Below are 21,357 nucleotides of genomic sequence, written 5' to 3' on the forward strand. Positions count from 1 at the left end.
AAGCTTTTTAGGTGCCTGCCTTCCTTTGAGCTCTCTTTAGCTCATAAAGACCGCTGCTTTCACCTGCATCAGGGAAAGGTTTCCGTTGCATTTTGGCTTTCCCGGACCACCTCCCCAATCCCGGGACCAAACAAAACAAGCCGTAGAATTGGCCCTTGGCTCCCCGCGAGAAGGCTTTTGTTTAGTTAAGGACAGACTTCTCTTCCCCAACTGTCATCTTGTCCTGTGCCTTTTGCCCATTGAAACTTGGGCACCTATGAAGGTGTTGAATTGCATACTCTGATTTCCTCCATAACCAATCTATTCTGGATTCTTCGGTTCTCAGGCATATTAAATAAATATTGATCTGATGCTGGGAGTTCAGAGGGAGGTCCTGTTGTCTTCCACTTCAATATCTGACATTTCTGTAGGGCAGAAAGCGGGTGGGCTCCCAGTATCTTGGTTGCTGATACCTCTCCAGCAAGACCCAAGCTGCTGGTTTTCAGTGGAGCATTTCTCAGCCCAATACAGTAGGGTCTGTGCAGGGGGCATGGGTGTCAATGTGAGGATGGTAGGTTAATCCAGTGACTCGCATAGAGAGAGACCCTTCACTCTGAGGCATGTGGCTTGCATCATAAATCTCCTGCACCTGTCTCACCATGTTCCATGGCAGGGACAAGCACGCCAGGGGAATTACTGCTTCTAATGCAGTTTTTAAGGGAGAGAAATCCCAGAGCTTGATTCTAACTGAAAGGGGTTTACTCAGTTTATTTTGTAAAATTGTTAGCTGATCAGGAAAGTGCATTTGTATTTGTTAGGTTCGGGGACAGAAATGTGGCATGAATCTTTCGCCATTAAATGCTATGTGCTTTCACTTCATACTTGTGAATAAATGTTTTGATGGTTTTGCTTTTCGAGGCACAGTCTTAGGTTGTCCAGGCTGGCTTCAGACTTTCTGTGAGGCTGAAGATGGTCCCAACCTTCTGGTCCTCCTGCTCCTACTTCCCAAGTGATGGAATTACAGGAATTCCCCACCACGCCCAACTTTTGTATTGAATCTTTGGGTTTGTTTCTTGTCTTGATAGGGCCAATAGAGTTATTGACTCCTACAGAGGTGTGAACTAGCTGTTGACGAGTTTCCCAGTGATGCTCAGTGGAAGTCTGTCAGCACTCCACCTGCATCCCTAACATAGTACCTTCTTGACAGAGTAAAACTAGGAAACCTGGCAGAGTTCCTCACTACCTCATTCTACACCTACCTGACCTTCCTGGATCCAGACTGTGACGAGAAGTTGTTTGATGACGTCAGCGATGGGAGCTTTAGTCCTGACAGTGAGTCAGACATAGGAGGATACCTGGAGGACAGCAGTCATCCAGGTACCTTGCGGCGGGTGCTTCCGTGGATTGTTGGTTGAATTGGTTTAAACCTTGACACTACGATAAAATTGCCTAAGACCCAAATACAGAAAAAACAATTGACAAGTGAGCTAAAAGCAAACAAAAACAAGGCTTCTGAAGATTCTGCTCACTCAAACAAATGAAGTACTGGTGTAAGAAACTAAATTACACTGGTGCCCTTGAAAACAGGGCTTCATAAGCCCGTAGGAAAGTCTCAGGTACAAGACTGCTCATAGATTGATACTTTTTAAAAAAATGTCTCCCATTTATTTATTTACTCTCTCTGTCTCTGTCTCTCTAGCTCTCTCTGTCTCTGTCTCTCTATCTCTCTCTGTTATTCTCTCTCTCTCTCCCTCTCTGTTTCTGTCTCTGTCTCTCTCTTTGTGTGTATGTGTGGCATACCATGACATATATAACATATGTAGAGGTCAAGCTTTCGGAAGGTGACTCTCTTGCTCCCCCATGTGAATCCTGACGATTGAACTGTGCTTGTCAAGCTTGGCAGCAGGCACTATTGCCCAGTGAGTCACCTCACCAGCCCTCTCTCTAGTTATTTCTTTTTTAATATGGTCCATTTGCCCCTCAGACCTCTGTGGTTCATTTGCACCAGCTGCTCCTGGTGCTCCTTCAAGGGGTTTGTGTAGCTAGAGTTTTCCTGCCTTGCCCACAGTCAGGACAAATCTTTGTCACCCACCAGTCCCACAGCCGCTCAGACCCAACCAAGTAAACACAGAGACTTATATTGCTTACAAACTGTATGGCCGTTAGGCTTCTTGCTAACTGTTCTTATAGCTTAAATTAATCCATTTCCATAAATCTATACCTTGCCACGTGGCTGGTGGCTTACCGGCATCTTCACATGCTGCTGGTCATGGCGGCAGCTGGCAGTGTCTCTCCGCCTCAGCCTTCCGCTTCCCAGAATTCTCCTCTCTCCTTGTCCCACCTACTTCCTGCCTGGCCACTGGCCAATCAGTGTTTTATTTATTGACCAATCAGAGCAATTTGATATACAGACCATCCCACAGCAGGTTTGCACAGCTATTTAAACTAAATCCTGACCTGAGCGTGAACCCAAAGCTTCATGCATGCCTGTACTGCTGAGCTGCACTGCCAGGCCCTTACGAAATAGTTCCGTAAAAGAGAAACACATTGCTTCACTTTTGAAAGGAATGGTAGGAATGACCTAGCTTTGATTAGATATGAGGGGTGAAACCCCACACGTATATAATATGTCTTCATCTGAACATGGTTTTGAATCAAAGTGATCTTTTTTACTTTGCTTGTTGTTTGTTTGGTTTGGTTTTTTGAGACAAGGTCTCTCTGTTTAACAGCCCTGGCTGCCCTGGAACTCACTCTGTAGACCAGGCTGGCCTTGAACTCACAGAGGTCTGCCTGCCTCTCTCTCTGAATGCTAGACTTAAAGGCATGAGCCACCACCACCGGGCTCTGGCTTTACGTTTAGGTAACGTTTACAAGTGGTACAGAAAGCTCCATAAGGCTTAGCTTATTCTAGGATTCAGACAGGACGTCAGCTGCTGTTCTTCAGATTGTTCTCATATTCTACTGCTTGCGTTGGGAATGGTGTGGCTTAAACACGGTCTCATTCTGAATTCCCTTAGCCTACAGTGAAGATTTTTAAACAATGAATTTATGTATACATATGACATACCTGTCACTAGCTTTATCCTTTTAGTGTGAGTGGAGGTGCAAATATATGTTGCTGGATGTTGTCTCCTCAACAGCTTGTTTTCATGGATTCTTTTCCTTGGTTGTCCAATTTCAGAAAGCCAAGATGAACTTGACCAGTATATCAACCACCTTCTTCAAAGCACATCCTTGAAGTGCTACCTGCCTCCTCTTTGTAAGAAATCAGAAGACAGACATGTTTTCAGCGCTGTCCACTCCACTCGGGACATACTTTCTGTGATGGCCAAAGCGAAGGGTTTGGAAACTCCATGTATGTTATTAAGCTCTTCTGTCCATTAAGATACATTCTTTTATCAAAGTAATGTGTTAATATAATTTAAGTTGATCCTAAAAGACAAGGTGTGCCCTCCTCCCCTAACCTTCTACTTCGATATGACCACTTTCAGCTCCTCTAGATGTTTCTTCTGGCATTTCCATATTTCTAAAATAATGTGTTTACTTCTGTCCTTGGAGGTATCAATTTAGCCTATAATGTTCTAGTGTGTGGATCAAGATTTAGCTGTCTTGAATTACCACCCCTCTACTTTGTTCCCTAGCCTACAAAGGGAATTGTCTAAAAATTTAGTTAAAGCAGTCTTCACACTTTATAGTGCATATACAGATAGTATTCTTAACTGAACAGCATAGTGTACTATGATGACATTCCTATTTTTACTCTCTGCTTTTCCTGAAATGAACATTGTCCTTTTCACTTGCTTTTCTTCTTTCTAAGTCTTCTAGTGTCCTCATAATAAAATTTCCACAAGGCGAGTTACATTAGTGAATCTCTTGAGACTATTTCTTTCTTAGAGTCTGTAAAATGTCTCCCCCTTTCTGGGCCAGCTGTGCTGTAGGCCTGCTGCTCCTTTGACTTGCTTTCTGGGTTAGTTCCTGTTTTCTGTACCTCAGTTTTTCCTCTTTCTTAGTGCTATTATTTTGGTGGAAGACATCCAGTAGCCTTCTTAGAAACAACAGGTAGTGGGTAACATTGAGCCTTTACGGGTCTGAAAATGCTTGCAAATGTCTTATACTGATTTGACAGTTTGACTAGGTATAGAATCTAGATTAAAAATACATTTTTCTTCAGATTTTTAAAAGCATCACTTCATAGCATTAGTGTGTGTGTGTGTGTGTGTGTGTGTGTGTGTGTGTGTGTGTGTGTGTGTGTGTGTGTGTGTGTGTGAAGGCTGATATTCAAACCTTGGGTATTCCTCAACAAGGATGCTTGCTACCTTGTTATATTTGTGTTTTTGAGACAGTCTCTCCCTGGCCTGGGGCTCACTGGTTAGGCTAGGCTGGCTAGTTAGCAAGTCTTAGGGATCTTTCTGTCTCCACCTCTAAAATATTGGAATTACAGTGCATGTAGCCATGTCCAGCTTTTAATGCAGGTATGGGAACTCAGGTGCTCAGACTTGTGTGACAAGCACTTTTCCGATGGAGTACGCTTCAGTCCCTTGTCAGTATCAGCCTCAGATTTGGAATCCACAGCCTGCACATAAATGAAGGAGAACCATAGAGTATGTTACATAAATATAGACAAGAAGGTTCCCTCTGGGTAAGATGTTTGCTTTCTGATATGTTCTCACTTGGCTTTTCCAAAAGTTTGCCTTAAGAATACAGTTAGTTTTTTGATCAGTTCTTTATTAGCCACATTTAGTTTTAGTTACATTTTTTTTTAAATTTATGCTGTGTGGGTATGGGCACACGTGTAGAGGTCAGAGGGCAGCTTGTAGGGATTGGTTCTCCTTCTGTCATGTGGGTTCCCAGGATTGAGCTCAGCTTATGTGGCTTGGCAGTAAGCACCTTTACCCACTGAGTCATCTCACTGGCCTATGTATGATTAATTTTGTAAGTAGAGAAAAGTAAACAAATAATTAAACATAAATTACACCTTTTAGTCACCACATTTTTTAATCATTTATTTTTCAAGTTCTAATATAATTATATCATTTCCCCCTTCCCATTCCTCCCTCCAAACCCTCCTATATATCCCCCCTTGCTCTCTTTGAAATAATGACCTCATTTTTAATTAATTGTTTTTATATGCATATATGTACATGTCCCAGAAAGCAAGACCCTCAGCTCCATTAGCATTTCCAATTAGTCTCTTCCCTGCTCCCAGGCAATTGTCTTTCTGTCTCTATATTTTGTTCATTTTTAATATATAGAACAAGCTGATGCATACTATATATGGGTTTTCATGATTGGCTTCATATATATATATATATATATATATATATATATATATATATTTCTAAATATAACCTGCTTAATCTATACAATGTTACTTGTATGTATGTTTTTAGTGCCAACTGTTTGATATTAGACAACCAATTGGTATATTCTTTCCTGGAGAAGACTTTTCTATAGCTCTCAACATTCTTTAGTTGACTATAGGGTTTGGTTTTTTGTTTGTGTGTGTGTGTGTGTGTGTGTGTGTGTGTGTGTGTGTGTGTGTGTGTAAATGAGATTTCATGATCTTTCTCCTGTCTATTTTTGTTGTGAAATATTAGAATGAACATGTGTTACATTCACTTATGCTGTGGAACGTTTGTTTAATGATTTAAAGATGTGTTGCATTATTTTATGTTGCATTTGTTTAATTCTGTGAAGCTGTGTTACTTTGCCTCTCTAAAACACCTGATGGTCTAATAAAGAACTGAACAGCCAATAGCAAGGCAGAAGAAAGAATAGGAGGGGCTTCCAGGCAGAGAGAATAAAATAGAAGAAATCTAGGAAGAGAAGATTGAGGAGGACATCAGGGCCAGCCACCTAGCTACATAGCAAGCCACAGAGTAAGAAGTAAAGAAAGGTATATAGAATAGAGAAAGATAAAAGTCCAGAGGCAAAAGGTAGATAGGATAATTATGTTAAGAAAAACTGGCTAGAATCAAACCAAGCTAAGGCTGGGCATTCATAAGAAAGAATAAGTCTCCATGTATGTAATTAATTGAGAGCTGGGTGGTGGGCCCCCCAAAGAGTAAAAGTAAAAAAAAAAAAAACACCAACATATTTTGGCATGTCTATTGTTGTTGTCTTTGTTCATCTCGTGTTTAGGTAGTCATGTTAGTAAGACTTCGTGTGTGTAGCTTCTGACATTACTAAGAGACAGTCTTGATATTTTAGGATTTATAATGCATTGCTCTAGGATCATCTGGCTTTCAAAGTTTTCTTAGATAAACAATTTAAGCTTTTACGTCTCTCATCCTTACATGTTGCACCTCTTTTGTGAGTTTCTTTTCTGAATTTGGTAACAAAGAAAACTATAACTGTCTAGTCTTCAACCCCATCAAAGACCCAAGAAGGATATAATATTACCTGAGTAAACAGGAAGTGCAGAGCAAGAAACTTCTAAAACTATAGAAATGACAGAGATATTTGGTTGCCTAGACAGTCACCCAAGGTTCGTCTGCAATGTTGGGTCATCCATCTTTGGCCTACAGGCCTAGAATATCTGACAGACTTTTCTGTGAAGCAGGAATTTCAAAGGACTGTCCTACCTTGCCTTGGCAAAGGTCAACAGTCACCTTCTTTTTTGTCCTGCTTGTCCAATTTGGACAGCATACTGTCAGCAGTTGAGGCAAGGTCAGTTTTTTTTTTTCCCCAGGGGCTAGCTTTGTCACAATGAAAGCAGACTCCATATGGAGGTTCTTTGATGCCCATCATCCTTTTTGAAGTAAATTGGTACTACCAGGAGCAGAAGTGTCTCACTATCATGAAAAGCTTTATGTTATTGAAACATCTTAAATGCTATAATTTGTAGGTCTCTGAAGTGTTTGAGGACCATCTATCTAAAATATTATCTGTGTTTAACCTTGAAAACATACCTAACATGACTACAAGTTTGATTATTATAGATGACTATTAACCTGAATTTCTTAATTATACATTACATTTTAAATGAGCTGCATTAGTACAATGCCTTAAATAAGAGTAGAAACATATATACAGTATGTTAAAACAAAAATAACCTTAAATTTGTATCAATATACAAAAATGCACATCAATGTAAAATATTTAAGACTAGCAGTTGCTTTTTAGTTTAAAAGTAGATTCAGCAATCTACCCTTTTTCCTGTCATTTCTATACAATATCCCCTTTTTTCTTTTCAGAATGACATCCCTGAAGCTAATCTCCTTTGCTTAGTTTTCCTCCCTAACTATGACCAATAACAACTTGCAACCCCCTGCCCCAAACAATGACAAACATCCATAATCCACTGAATGACCAAAAACCACCCACCCCAACTCTTGGGAATGTGGCATCATTGTTTTCTAGACTGCTTCTTGTTGTCTGGGGATGACAGCATCTTTAGGGAACCCTGAAAAAACTGGGACCATGGTCAAGTCCTGGGAGAGCTGTTATTTTTTGTTTAGTCTCTGTGTGATGATAAAGTGTAGAACTTATCTGAAGTCTTAGCTGGATAGTTTGTGAGGATCATCTCAGCTAGCAGCTTTGAAGTTGCTCTGGATGCAGAATTTTGAGGAAACTGCAACAGAGGCATTCTGAGAGGCTGGATCACCTGGGCTATTTGTTTTTATTGATGTCTTGTCCTTTTTTTGAAAATGAACAATCTTTTAAAGGTAACATAAATATCTGTATTAACACAAGTATGGAGTATGGTATGCACAAGTCAGCTAAAGGTGATTTTTTTCTTCTATGTTTGAGCAGGTAAAAAGCTTCTGTTAACTTTATAAGTCCTTTTGGACTGTATAACCAAACCTCTATCCATGCCATATAAAAGGAAAGCATGTAATAATAAGTCATGAGGATTCTGTAGCCAACAAGATTTATCATATCATATCTCATCCAATCTCACAGCTGTTCCCATGTTGAGGGATCAGCATTTATGTCACCTGTCCTATAGTCTTTCTTGGCTTTTTTCCTTTATGTCTGTAGCCAAGATTTTCAGGTCTCCCCCAATCAAATCTGATTTTCATTAATTTTGAAGGAATCCTTAGCTTTTCATTTCCTGTGGAAACAAAAGCATAACCTCTTCCAACGCAACACATTTTTCTGACCTTCAGTCTTAAGTTAAGACATTCTTAAAATATATAGATTGGTTTAATTTAGCATTTTCCATAATTCAGTGTCTCTCAGCAGCTATTGTTTTTTTGTTCATTGGCATTTAAAAAATTCAAAGTCAGCAAAGCACCATACAGGATCCAGACACCCTGTGTATTTCCCATTGTTTTTTTAAATTTTGTGTGCATTGGTGTTTTGCCTACATGTGTGTCTGTGTAAGGGTGTCAGATTTTGGGGTTACAGGCAGTTGTAAGCTGCCATGTGGGTGCTGGGAATTGAACCTCGGTCCTTTGGAAGAACAGCCAATTCTTCCACTGAGCCATCTCTCTAGCCCCTGTATTTCCCATCTTTATGTGGCTTTTTCTTTTATATTTCTTTACTCTCTCTTTAAAGGCATTATTTTATTTTGAAACTATTTGTTTTTCTATGACTGTCTATACCCATTTTGGGTTTTTTTTTTCAGCATCTAAGCACATTTTTAAGCATACTCTACCTATTCAGCAGTTTTCTTGGTCTGGACCTGGCTTTACTGTGTGCCTGCAGCGTTCTCTGACCACAGGAGACAACCCTTGTAATGGTACACTGGTACACTGTGTGGCCTGTAATAAGTCATGAGGATTCTATAGCAAACAAGATTTATCATGTCTCATCCAGTCTCAAAGCTGTTGCCATGTCGAGGGATCAGCATATATGTCACCTATCATGTATAACCAAACTTCTATCCATGTCATATAAAAGGATGACATGTAATAATAAGTGGCACATGGCACACTGGTAGCTGACTCTGCCCCCTCAGTTCTGTGAGAGCCTAGTCTTATGCTGGCTGCTGCAGGCCCACATTTACCTGTCCCAGCTCTGGGAAGCTGCTATGTCCATGTTGCAGGTGTTTCTATCTAGTCTCCTGCTCCAGTAGTGCACAGGCTACTCAGGTGCTCAGCTGTATTAAAGGGGCCGTGCCTACCCAAGAGACTACTTTCTCAGGCCCTGTGTGGATATTCAAGCCACATGTTGGACACCATATGAAGCATTTATCTAATTATTCCTTATCAATAAAAACTCTGGAGTCAGATATTGGAGTAAGAACCTGAATGATCAGAGAAATGGCAGAGAAGCAACCAGTGACTTCCCCTTTCTCTCCTTCCTTGATCCAAAAAGGCCAAGAATCTTTCTAAGCCCCACCCTACTACTTCCCGTATCTCCCTAAGTCCTTGGTCCTCCAGAACTTCTATGACTAATTTGGTCAGCTGGTAGCTACCTCTGATCTCTGATTCAAAGTAAACTTTATTGAGAGCCTCAGGAGTGTCAGAGTATGATCAAACTATCCCACAACATTGTAACTTGTGTTTTTTCTATGATGTGCTATGGTGATTTTCTTTTCTGGTCTTTTCTATTTGGTGTTCTATGTGCTTCTTATACATTTATGGGTATGCCTTTCCTTTGGGGAAGTTTTCTTCTGTGACCTTCTTGAAAATCTGATCTGTGCCATTGACTTTGGATTCTTCTCCCTCATCTATGCCCATAATTCAAAATGGTCTTTTCACAGTATCCCACACTTCCTATATTTTTCCCTTCCTTTGTGTGTGTTAATTTTTTTTAATTCATGTTCCTTTTTACTTGGTCTCTAGGTTCTACTTTGTCTTTGAGTCCTGATATTCTATCTTCTGTTTGTTCATTCTACCTGTAAGGCTTCCCTTGGAGTTTTCTAGTTAAATTATTGGCATCTCCAATTCCATCTTCCTTTCAGCTTGAGCCCCCCTGTGTTTCGTCTTCTTTCTGAATTCCATTCTCAAGTCCTGGATTATTGTCACCATTTCTACCAGCCTTTTTGTTTGTGTTTTCTTGGGCCTTCATCAGACATTTATTCTTCTTAATCTCTTTCTATTTCATTTCATTGAGCTGTTTCTTTGTGTTTTCTTCAAACTCCTTGATTGAAGTTTATGGTTCTTGTAAATTCTGTGTACTGGGGTGCACCTAGGTAACTCTCCTCTAAAATTCCTATAGGACTTGTAAGCTTGAGAAAGAAGGTACTGGCTTGACCTTCTGTGTGTGTGTGTGTGTGTGTGTGTGTGTGTGTGTGTGAGAGAGAGAGAGAGAGAGAGAGAGAGAGAGAGAGAGAGAGAGAGAGAGAGAGAGAGAGAGTGAGTGAGTTAGTTCTAAGTCTGATGTGGATAGAACAGCTTGGGACAGAGAAAAGGATGTGTGGCTGTGACGGGCCTAGAGGTTGGAAATGGCTTGGGTGGAATGAAGTCAGATCGATAAAATATACTGTGCTGGCATATAGGATGCTCTTCCTGGCCCAACCCTGGAGTGGGTGTAGATCTAGCTGGGTGGAAAGGTTGGATATGGCATGGGAGTGGCCTTTACGTTGGGAGGTAGGCAAGGTCCGTCCTGGTGGAAACCTAGAGATCGAATGTGGTGCAGGCTGGGGTGGCCAGGCTAGGCTGGAGCACTGGATGTGAGACCTGAGCTAGGTCTGGTGGGTTGAGAAAGGTACGTGAATGAGGGAGAGGCTCACCAGGCTAGACCCTGGAGAAAGATATGGGAGATCTGGCTAGGTGAAGAGGCCCCTATGTTGATTTTTGATCTTTCAAATATTAGCTGGCTTTGAAAAGTTTTAAGATCTTCTGTTCACAGGTTCTGAAATTTTAATTGTCTCTCTTGACCTGGGAATGTTTTCATGCATTGTATTGGGTACTTAATGGGCCCCTTCTGATCTGAAAATTCATGATTTTCAATCCTGTAAAGTTTTTCTAAAAACTTTGAATCATTTTCTTCCTCATATTATTCCTGTTCTTTTTTTCATATATTTATTAATTAACTTCTTAGAGAGGTTTTTATCATTTCTGTTCTCTTTTCCATATTTCTGATCTGTTCTGAGTACAATTAGCTCAACTTTTTGTCCTTCCCTTAATGGATTTTTTTTTCATTTTTGCTATTGTTTTAATTTTCATTTCCCAAATTCCATCTGTTCTTGTTTCATACATGTAATATAATGTGTTATGATTCTAAAAACATTAGAGACAGGGCTTTGTATCTTCATGTTTACACTTTGTTCTCCCTAATGGTTTCCATTTCCAGGTCACCTTTTCCTTTTAGTAAAGGTTCCACTTCTCATTTTAGAGGTCCTCCTGCAGTACAGGGTGGAACTTGTGGCCTTGGGCCTGTGAGATGTAGGCTGATTCTTCAGAGGTACTCTACTGTCTCCCGTTGTACTGTTCTCTTTCTGGAAGGGGAAAGAACTTCTCGTGTATCCCTGATCTGTCTCTCTAAGGAATGAACACAGGCCTTCAGATGTCTGTGCCCAGGCTTCCTCCCTCATTCACTCTCCAGTCTTCTGTCCTCCTGAAAGGGGCAGACAGCATGCTGTGTGCAGAAAAGAACATCTAGGGAGCTCACTACATCTCACAGACTGTCTCTTCAGTCTTCTTTGTTTTTATTCCCTTGGGCTCCACACCAGTTCCAGAAGTAAGCAGGGCAGCAAATTCCTGAGACTTCAGAGGATTCTCTTAAAGCAGATCTGACTGGTTCGTTGATTCCCCATTGTATTCTTGGAGTTTGCTGACCCTGTGTTTTCTTTTTCCTTTTTAAAAAATTTTTATTTATTCTCTCATATATTACATCCCAAACAGTTTCCCCTCCCTCCACTCCTCCCAGCCCTTCTCACCTCCCCTCTCCCCCAGATCCACTCCATTGCCCTTTAGAAAAAGGCAGGCCTCCCAGGGATATCAACTGAATATGGCATAACAAGTTGCAGTAAGACTAGGCACATATCCTCATATCAAGGCTGGATGAGGCAACCCAGTAGGAGGAAAAGGGTCCCAAGAACAGGGAAAAGTGTCAGAGATAGCCCCTGCTGCCACTGTTAGGAGTCTCACAAGAACACCAAGCTACCACCACCCTAACATATATGGAGGTCCTGTGTTTTCTAAATCACTTATCTTTCAACCTTTGTTTTTCCTATTCCTAAAAAATGCTTCTGTTTTCTTCTTTCCTGTTTTTAACCTTTTTGTTTGGTTTTAGTTAGGTGCTTTTGTTTTGTTTAGTGTTTTTTTAAATTTATTTATTTTTTAAATTACACTCATGATATTAATCACATTTGTGGTATTCATAGATTATATTCGCAGTATTCATTCAAATATATATATTTAATTTTAAATGTCGAATGTCATTTCTTGAAGGGTGTAGGAGGTCTTAATTATAGGCTTACAGCACAATGGGAGGACCCCGGAGGGCAGAAGTTCGCTACTGATGTTTTACAACCTTGCATCTAAGCTGTTAACGCCCATTATTCAGGATACACAGACAAGGAACTTCCCTTAAGCATTCAGGAAGGGTGGAACCTGGCAGGGAATTAGCATTGGGAGGATATCAAGGTCAAGGTCCGCAAGCAAGGCAACAGTTACCCAAAACGGGGGCCAGGGCCCTACAGGTCCCCCTTTTATTAAAAAATGAGCTTCTGACTTAGGTTGCATGGGACGTCAGCAGGTCACCTTACCCGTCATGGAGACACCTGCCCAGGCCACACAGGTGCTCTGTCTTAGGTTGGTGAGTGCCCCCCAGGTATTACCCGTCTCTGAATACTCATTATCATACAGGCTCAATCGTGTGTGAGCTGCAGAGTTAACTGCTGCCAAAGATCTCAAAGTGGCACTGGACTTGCAATCTGTGTGTTCGATACAGAAAAGACCAACAGAGGTCCTATCTCACCCATAGCCAGTAGGCTAAAGGCAACTGAGCCATTCCCTTCCTTATCGAGCCATACTGTGTGTTGGAGTCCTTGTAAGATAGTATCCCAAAAGCAACTGGAACTTGAGTTTATAAATTTATAATTTTCAAAGCCAATCGAGATGTATATAACTACTGAATTAAATTTATCATGCCCAATAGAATGAAAGATTAACTAACTGTAGTAGCTACTTTTGTTACCAGGGTCGGTTGTTTTGTTTTTTTTGGTGACAGTGTCTTGTTGTATCGTACAGGCTGGCCATGAACTCAGCTATATAGTCCAAACTGACTTTAAACTTGTAGTCCTCCTGCAGAATGCTGGGATTACAGATGTGAACCACTTTAGCTTGCTTTATGAATCCCTTGTAAATATGCATTAGTGAGGGAGCTAGAAAGATGGCTCAGTGGGTAAAGGGCTTGCAGAACAAGCATGAGGATCTGAGTTCATGTGCCCAGCACCCATGTGAAATCCAGGCATAGAAATGCGCATCTATAACTCCAGCACTTCAGCTGTGGTGGTGGGAATGGGGAGTGGGGGGTGGGCGGCAAATCGCTAGGGCTGAATGAGTTAACTACAGGTTCAGTGAAGAGACCCTATCTCAAAAAATAATGTGGAAAGAAATTGAGGAAGACACTTAACTGTAGACAAATTTCTAAATGGTCTTATTAAATAAAAAAACACAGAGCCAGTATAGGAGTGAAAGCCTTAGAGAGATCAAGGAAATAGGGAAAGCCACCAGCCAAACTTACCTCACTGCTGTGGATGATTGATTGATAAATAAAGTGCTGATTGGCCAGTAGCCAGGCAGGAAGTATAGGTGGGACCAGGAAAGTGGAGAGTTCTGGGAAGTGGAAGGCTGAGGTAGAGAGACGCTGCCAGCCACCATAATGAGAAGCAGATGTTAAGATACCAGTAAGCCATGAGCCACGTGGCAACTTATTGATTAATAGAAATGGGTTAATTTAAGATAAAAGAACAGTTAGCAAGAAGCCTGCCATGGCCATACAGTTTATAAGTAATATAAGTCTCTGTGTGTTTACTTGGTTGGGTCTGAGCGGCTGCAGGACTGGCGAATGAGAGAGATTTGTCCTGACTGTGGGCCAGGCAGGACCAGGAAAACTCTAGCAACACCTCACCAACTCTGCAGCTTCCAAATGCGAGTTACATCCTGTCTACTCACATTTATATGCCTTTTGTGTTCTGTTCTGTCATTGGGTCTCTTAGCCCAGCCACATCACTTCCTCTTCCTTTACAGCTCTGTCACTTTCTATCTGTCTGTACAGACCACCAGACCTCTATGGTTGGTACTGGGACAAGGCCTGTGTCACCACCCTTGGCTCTGTTCCCTAGAGTGGCCTTGAACACACAGAGATCCTTCCTGCTAAGTGATAAGATTAAGTCTGTGCTACTACTACCTGACTTCTTTGTTTATTTAAAATGGCTTGCTGTTCCCTCTGATCTCCAGGCAATCTTTATTAATTAAAGCACAAATAAAATGTCACCACATTTCAGCACAAATAAAATATTATCACACTTAACACAAAGCCCTGGCTTTCCCATGTATATGTGCACACATAAAATAGACATGAGCTACTTGTTAGTTTTTTGAGTTGTGATATAGCCTGGAAGACAGAGACATCTTACTGAATGACTACAAATAATAAAAGCATCCAGAGATGATAAAAAGTAAAATTGAGAACAGCCAGCAATGCTAGAGTGAAACTGAGCAGGAAACCCAGACACCTTGATCATAAAACCCTGTGACCTTGGGCAAATGTTCCACCTTCTCTAGATCCCAGTTTTCTCATCTGGAAAATAAAAGAGAGGAGTGAGGAGCTGGAGAGATAGCTCAGAGGTTAAGAGCACGGGCTGCTCTTCCAGAGGTCCTGAGTTCAATTCCCAACAACCTCATGGTGGCTCATAACCAGCTCTTCTGGCATAAAGTCATAGGTCCTGAGTTCAATTCCCAACAACCACATGGTGGCTCACAACTATCTATAATGAGATCTGACACCCTCTTCTGGCATAAATTTGTACATGCAGATAGAGCACTCATACATAAAAAATGAATGAATGAATGAATGAATGAATGAATAAATAAATAAATAAATAAATAAATAAATAAATAAATAAGTGAAAGCCAGATATAGTGACAGAAGCCTTTAAAAAGAGAGAGAGAGAGAGGAGTGGAGTCAAGCATCACCTCTTTTACATCTGTTTGCAGTCCTGAAATGCCCTGTACCTACCAAAAGGGCTTTGTCATTGTTCTGCCTCACAAGAGCCTTCTTCATTATTTTCTTTTCCAGTTTTTCCAATGGTTTTGCCAACTAAAGTTCTGAGTGGACACCGGAAGTCACTGAATCTTGTTGACTCCCCTCAGCCACTCCTAAAGAAGGTAAAGTGTTTTGAATTGTTTTGTTTGAATGTAAGATTTGATAATACTGGCTTAGTCTCAAGAACTGTCTCAAATGGTGGCACTTAAAGAGCGTATTTCTTTATACCCAGAGTTTCACAGTTGAGACGCTGTACGTGTTGATGTGAATCCAGGCACTTAGTTGTCTGGAATGCAGTCGGCATCATCGCATGCTCCGAGTTTGGTGCATACCTTTGTGTTTTGCCTGGAGGAAGAGGTGTCTTACTGCCTCTCTGCCTGCTCACCAGAACACAGGCAGTACGAGAAGAAATACACTCAGCTGCCTTCCTTTCCTCATCTGAGCCAGCTAGAGCTCAGAACAGAGCATGGGACTTTAGTACTGTAGTACTCAGACCCTTGACTTTGCTTTTTTAAGACAGGGTTTCAGGTTTGGGCCCAGGCTGGCCTTGAATTCCCCATCCTCCCGCATTGGCCTGCCAAGGACTTATTATAAACATACACCACCACTTCTGGCTTCTTCATACTCTTAATGTAATGAGATTCCACACAAACATGAAATCTCACGGTGTTGGTCCTTTTTACTATTTTATTCAGACAGCTTTCCTGATTTTACCCATATGAATCAAAATATCCAGTTCTGCCTATTGGAGAATGTTTTTATCTAACTTCATTTTTAAGGTAGTTTTAAACATGCACTTTATGTTGTTTTACATTCTAAAAATACTTCATTGAAAGCTGGGTGTGATAGCATGTGATCGTAATTCCAACACCATGAAGGCAGAAGCAGAAGACTGCAATTTTTCAGTCTTCTTGAGTTGCATAGAAAGTTCTAGGGAAGCCTGGGCTGCATGATGAGACCTTATTGAAGAAAACAAACAAATATTTTATTAAAGTATAACATATAGACAGAAAAGTGCATTCACGAGTAGAATGCAGTGAATTGCCACTGAGTCAATATGCATTGTCATTGGCCACTTTCTGTGCCTCCTCCTAGTTACCCCCATCCCATAGTCCAAAGATCACTGCTGGGGCCTGGTGCTGTGACTCAGTAGTAGACGCTTTGTCACGCAAGGTCCTGGGTTCCATCCCCCGTACATGGTGGGGAGAGGCACGGCTGTCATGATCTCTAACAGTAGAAGTTGGTTTTGTCTGTTTTTGAACTTTGCATAAATAAAACATATACGTTTTAACCTGTTCAGTCTAGTTCCTTGCAAATGTTGACTGACATAGATCACTATTGAAGACAGTAAATGCCCATAAATAACATAGTACAGAAGATTTCCTGAAAAAAATGAAACCTAGCATAGTGCTGCCATTCAAACGCCAAGTTGGTGTTTCCCTTTCTGGTCATCTAAAAGTTCCCATTCTCACCTCCTTTCCCTACTTCTGACTTTCATGTGGCCAGACTCCTGACTATGACTGCCAGTGGCCCAGAGACGACCACGGTGAGATGGACTGTGAAAAGCTAGTTGGGCAACTGAAAGACTGCTCAGACCTGCAGGAGCAAGCAGACATTCTGTACATTCTTTATGTAATCAAGTAAGTGCCGTCATCTCTTTGGGCTGCCATCCTAAGGAACAGAAGTGTATCTCACAGTTCTAGAAGCCGGAAGTCCAAGATACAGTGTCCGGTGACAGCCGACTTCCTCACGGACGGTGCCTTTTCACCCTCTCCTCCCATGGTGGGAGGGAGGTACAACAAGCTCTCCAGGGCCTCTCCTAATCTGATGGATTATGAGGGATCTTACTCCATGGCCTCGTTACTTTCCAAAAGCTCTACATCCCACTACCGTAACTCTGGGGTTAGGATTTTAGTATAGGGGTTTGAGGGGAGCACAAGAATTCAGGACAGAGCAGTAAGTTTATGGGCTTCACCATGTTGAACTTCGTTCTCCATACTTCATTTTCCTGGTCTGTTGGCATTCCAACAATGCCGGACCATGATCACGTTCACCCAAATTACCCAGGAACACCACACATGAAACTTCTATCCTTTTCTCTGCCTCATGATGCTGGCCTTCCAGAAGTCTGGGTGAGGCCAGGATACCATAGTGGTGTGTGAGCACTAAGCTTTTGTTTCAAAAGACATGGTATAGAAATGTTGGCTTGGACTGGAGCCTCTTGGTGAGACCCAGAGTTACTAGAAATGTTCAAATACTTGGCAAAGTGTACAGCAGTCCATGCATCGTCACCCGGCCTTGACACTCTGACCTTCGTCTTTCTATTTTCCTGCCTCCTTCCAGGGGTCCCAGCTGGGATACCAATCTGTTTGGACAGCATGGAGTCACTGTCCACAGTCTTCTTAGCGAGCTCTATGGAAAAGCTGGCCTGAATCAAGAATGGGGTTTGATCCGCTACATTTCAGGCCTGCTCAGGAAGAAAGTGGAGGTCCTGGCTGAGGTCAGAATAAGCATGCCTGCCGGGTTGTCCGTTTGTTCTCTCTAACCCCGTGCTGCCTTCTTCCAGTCCCCTAGTTGTGGAAGCTCAAGGCATGTGCCTCTTGTCAATAAAGGAACTTGAGGGAAGCCGCCCCCGCACTGGCCAGGCCCTCTACTGATTTCAGTGCTCTGGAAGGAAGTGAAATTTTCAAGTTGATTAGTTTGGTTCTCTCTTAACCACAGAAAGCCTTACCAAGCAATCGCATGAAACAAAGTACTTATTTCCACATGTCACAGTAGGGTGATCATTAATGCTTATATCCCTGAGGCCCTGCAAAATCCAGAGCCACTTCCTGTGGCTTTAATGAGCATTCTGGTAAGATGCCAGTCATTGTTACATGTGACTACTGAGGGGCACCTAAGCTAGGAACACAGTGTGGCTAGTAACTCTAATCCTTGCTAGCTAAAGCCTCGACCTACCTTGTCCAAATAGCAGGAAGTCTGGCGTGTTTACTATAGTGGGTAGAGCAGGTCTGGGACCACACCTGGGAGACACAAAGATTACAGGAATCCAGCCTATGTGGGTTGCTAAGCCTGGGTTTTTAGGTTTTAATTTCTCAGAAGGGCAATGTGGATTATGAAGTTCATAAAGGTAAATTTCTGGTGCTGTTGACACTTAACCTCCTCAGTTAGTTTTGCTAAATTTCTGTTCCTTTGTACACCTTCCCCCCCCACACACCACCAAAAATATATGCAGGCTTGTGCGGATCTGCTGTCCCACCAGAAGCAGCTTACAGTGGGTCTTCCCCCTGAGCCCCGGGAGAAGACCATCTCCACGTAAGTCCCTGCTGGGGACCTCCAGTCTGCAAAGGAGCACTGAGAGAACATTGCACTCTTGGGGAGGGATGGCAGGGGCTTTGGAAAATACCCTGTCATGTGGGTGCTTGTAGTATAGAAGGCTGGAACTTAGACTGAGAGAGAGCAAGGGGGCCCTCCTCGGAGGCACCCATTGTGTGTGACCTGCTGCTCTTTCCTAGGCCTCTTCCCCCAGAGGAGCTCACAAAACTCATCTATGAGGCCAGTGGACAGGACATCAGCATTGCCGTCCTCACACAGGTCAGATACTGATAGAGGAAGGGCTGGCTGGGCCACAGCCTTCCTCAGGGTGCCAGGATGGCTCTCAGGTTCCCTGAAGCCCCATTCCCATCTGTACCAGGAGATCGTGGTTTACCTGGCCATGTATGTCCGGGCCCAGCCTAGCCTCTTTGCAGAGATGCTCAGACTCCGGATTGGATTGATCATCCAGGTGATGGCCACAGAGTTGGCTCGGAGCCTGAACTGCTCAGGTAAGTGGCCGTGGCTTGCCACCCTTGCCAACTCAGCCTTACCTCAAGGCCTTGCTGTGCAGGGAGCCACACGCAAGCACTTCTGAACAGGCTTCCGTCTGGGTGAGCTTCGGCTCTCCCAGGTGCCTTTGTGAGAGCTACTTGCTGCTAGGCCACATAGCACAACAACGTTCCTCACCGGGGCGGGCAAAGCAGCTGCCATGTTTCCAGGAGACCCTTGGCTGTACCTGACAGCTAAGCTACAGTGATAGCCTCCCTGTAAGATGTCACCCTCCACTTAATAACATCTTCACTGAGAGAAAGAAATGTAAACATCATTTGCAAAACACATCCCAACATCAGGGATCAGTGCAATGCGAAAAATTCTGTGTCTGGAAATTAACTGCATCTGTGCTGTCCTAAACAGAGGTGTTGGCATTTCCCAAGGACCAGTGAAAGAGTCCTGAGCAAGGAAACCTGCCACCGCCTTCTATATTTTCCTCTCCCACCCCGAACCACCCAGCAGCCCATGCCGAGGCCTCTTATAAGATGTTTGCTTGTAGGAGAAGAAGCTTCAGAGAGTTTGATGAACCTCAGCCCCTTCGACATGAAGAACCTCCTGCATCACATTCTGAGTGGGAAGGAGTTCGGTGTGGAGAGAGGCGGTGAGGACTTCATAGGGAACCCAAGTGCACACCAGCACAAGCATCAGTGGGTCCCCATGAGGAAGGGATTGTGCACGTTCTCTTCCAGTAGGAGGAACTGGAGCATGGGCTCTAGGTTCCTGCTTTTAGGGACAGGGAGCGCCCTCAAAGGGTTGCATTTCTTGGTAGGTTATAGTGGTGGGTGGGCTGAATGAACTGTACACCTTCGTACCTTGCATCTCCTAAGTGTCATGAGGGGAGGTGACCCTAAGGGTCAGGATCACAGGTCTGCCCTTACAAAGCCCCTTGTGGCCTGGCCTTTGGTTTGCCTCAAAGCATTTGTAGCCAGGCCCAATGTCACCTTCCGGAGAGTGGAGAGTAGGAAGAAATATGCTCTGTGACCTGTGGGGGTCAGTTCATTCGCTTCATCTCAGCATTACTCATTTCGTTTTTCTCCATCTTGGAAATCTGCTTGCAGTGCTAAGAAATCTAATCACCCAAGTCCTGGTGTGCTTCTTGTTCCCAAATGTTCCCTAATTATAATTGAAGCAATTATCATTTCTCCTCCTCATAAAAAAGCTAAATGATTCGCAGACACATCAGTGAATTTATTTCATCAAGCCAAAGAAATACACTGTGGGCTATCATTCTTTTTATTTAATAAGAAGGACACTGGGTACTTTGTATTTTTCCTGAGTGTGTGCCAGCCTCAGACAAAGCCACCGCATGGGGCAATCAGCTGTCTATTTTCGGTTTTCTCCTTTCTGAGGGGGAGTGCTTGAGATCCATACCCAAAAGTAATTTACAGTTACTTCAACTACACAATCCTTGAAATGTAAATGGAAAAGATAAATATTTAATATGTTCTGCTCATCATAATAGTGCGCATGGCTTGACAGGTAATTGTCATTAAATGTAAAGCTATATAGATGCTTACAAAACCAAGAACTGAGGAATGTCATTTGAATGCCGTGACATGTCTCACCATGAGTAAGGACAGAAGACATATCTTTTTCAAACATAGCATTTCTTCATTGTCTCGTAACATGTCTTAGGGTTTCTATGGCTGTGAGGAGACACCGTGACCACAACAACTCTTATAAAGGAAAACATTTAATTGAGAGGACTTGCTTACAGTTCAGAGGTTCAGTCCATTATCATCATGGCGGGGAGCATGGTGGCGTGCAGGCAGACATGGTGCCGGCCAAATCTTGATCAGAAGGCAACAGGAAGTGGACTCAGACACTGAGTGAAGCTTAAGCATAGGAAATCTCAAAGCCTGCCCGCACAGTGACACACTTCCCCCAACAAGGCCATACTTACTTCAACAAAGCCACACCTAATAGTGCCACTCCCTGTGAGCTCATGGGGGCCCGTTACATTCAAACTACCACATAACCGTTCGGTTTTTATGAGCTAAGAAGCTAAAGTTCTGACTAAATCTTAAAATTACTATTTCCAGCAAACACTCCCTCAAGTCCAGCGGAGCTTCCCACACCGCGTTTGGCTTCTGTTTTCCATTTCTTGGACACCACTCCTCCCTCTTCACCCATCGTTGGGTCTCCTTGGGGGCTTCCTCCCTTCAGCTGCCCTCCAGCCTCCTGGCTTCAGCGAGGTTCTATAGAAAGTGACCTTGGCGTTGGGCCGACAAAAGGAACGGGGGGCTTCCTGCGGCACCAAAAAGATTGTTTGCGCTTTATCCTGAAGACAGATGTAGACCCAGGAGGATTGATCGCATTTACCTTTTAGAATAATCACAAGGGATTAGTCCTGAAGCTGATGGTATATGATGGAAAGAGGCGTGGCCCGGTGCAGTGGAAAGA

The 21,357-nt window shown here is 42.8% G+C and overlaps 1 protein-coding gene across 9 annotated transcripts in view; it reads left to right on the top strand.

Annotated features, from left to right (window-relative positions):
• The window catches only part of Phka2 (phosphorylase kinase regulatory subunit alpha 2), an 82,904-nt gene that overhangs the window by 51,393 nt on the left and 10,154 nt on the right, over positions 1-21,357 (top strand). For all 9 annotated transcript variants that reach the window (XM_076562341.1, XM_006973231.4, XM_076562340.1 and 6 more), the window contains 9 exons: positions 1,187-1,356; positions 3,161-3,334; positions 15,121-15,209; positions 16,594-16,727; positions 17,431-17,587; positions 18,323-18,402; positions 18,603-18,681; positions 18,782-18,911; positions 19,454-19,555. In XM_076562341.1, coding sequence (XP_076418456.1) covers positions 1,187-1,356; positions 3,161-3,334; positions 15,121-15,209; positions 16,594-16,727; positions 17,431-17,587; positions 18,323-18,402; positions 18,603-18,681; positions 18,782-18,911; positions 19,454-19,555 — 1,115 coding nt within the window. The remainder of the gene's footprint in view (positions 1-1,186; positions 1,357-3,160; positions 3,335-15,120; positions 15,210-16,593; positions 16,728-17,430; positions 17,588-18,322; positions 18,403-18,602; positions 18,682-18,781; positions 18,912-19,453; positions 19,556-21,357) is intronic.

The sequence above is a fragment of the Peromyscus maniculatus genome, chromosome X, assembly GCF_049852395.1.
Source record: "Peromyscus maniculatus bairdii isolate BWxNUB_F1_BW_parent chromosome X, HU_Pman_BW_mat_3.1, whole genome shotgun sequence".
Classification (NCBI taxonomy): Eukaryota; Metazoa; Chordata; class Mammalia; order Rodentia; family Cricetidae; genus Peromyscus; species Peromyscus maniculatus.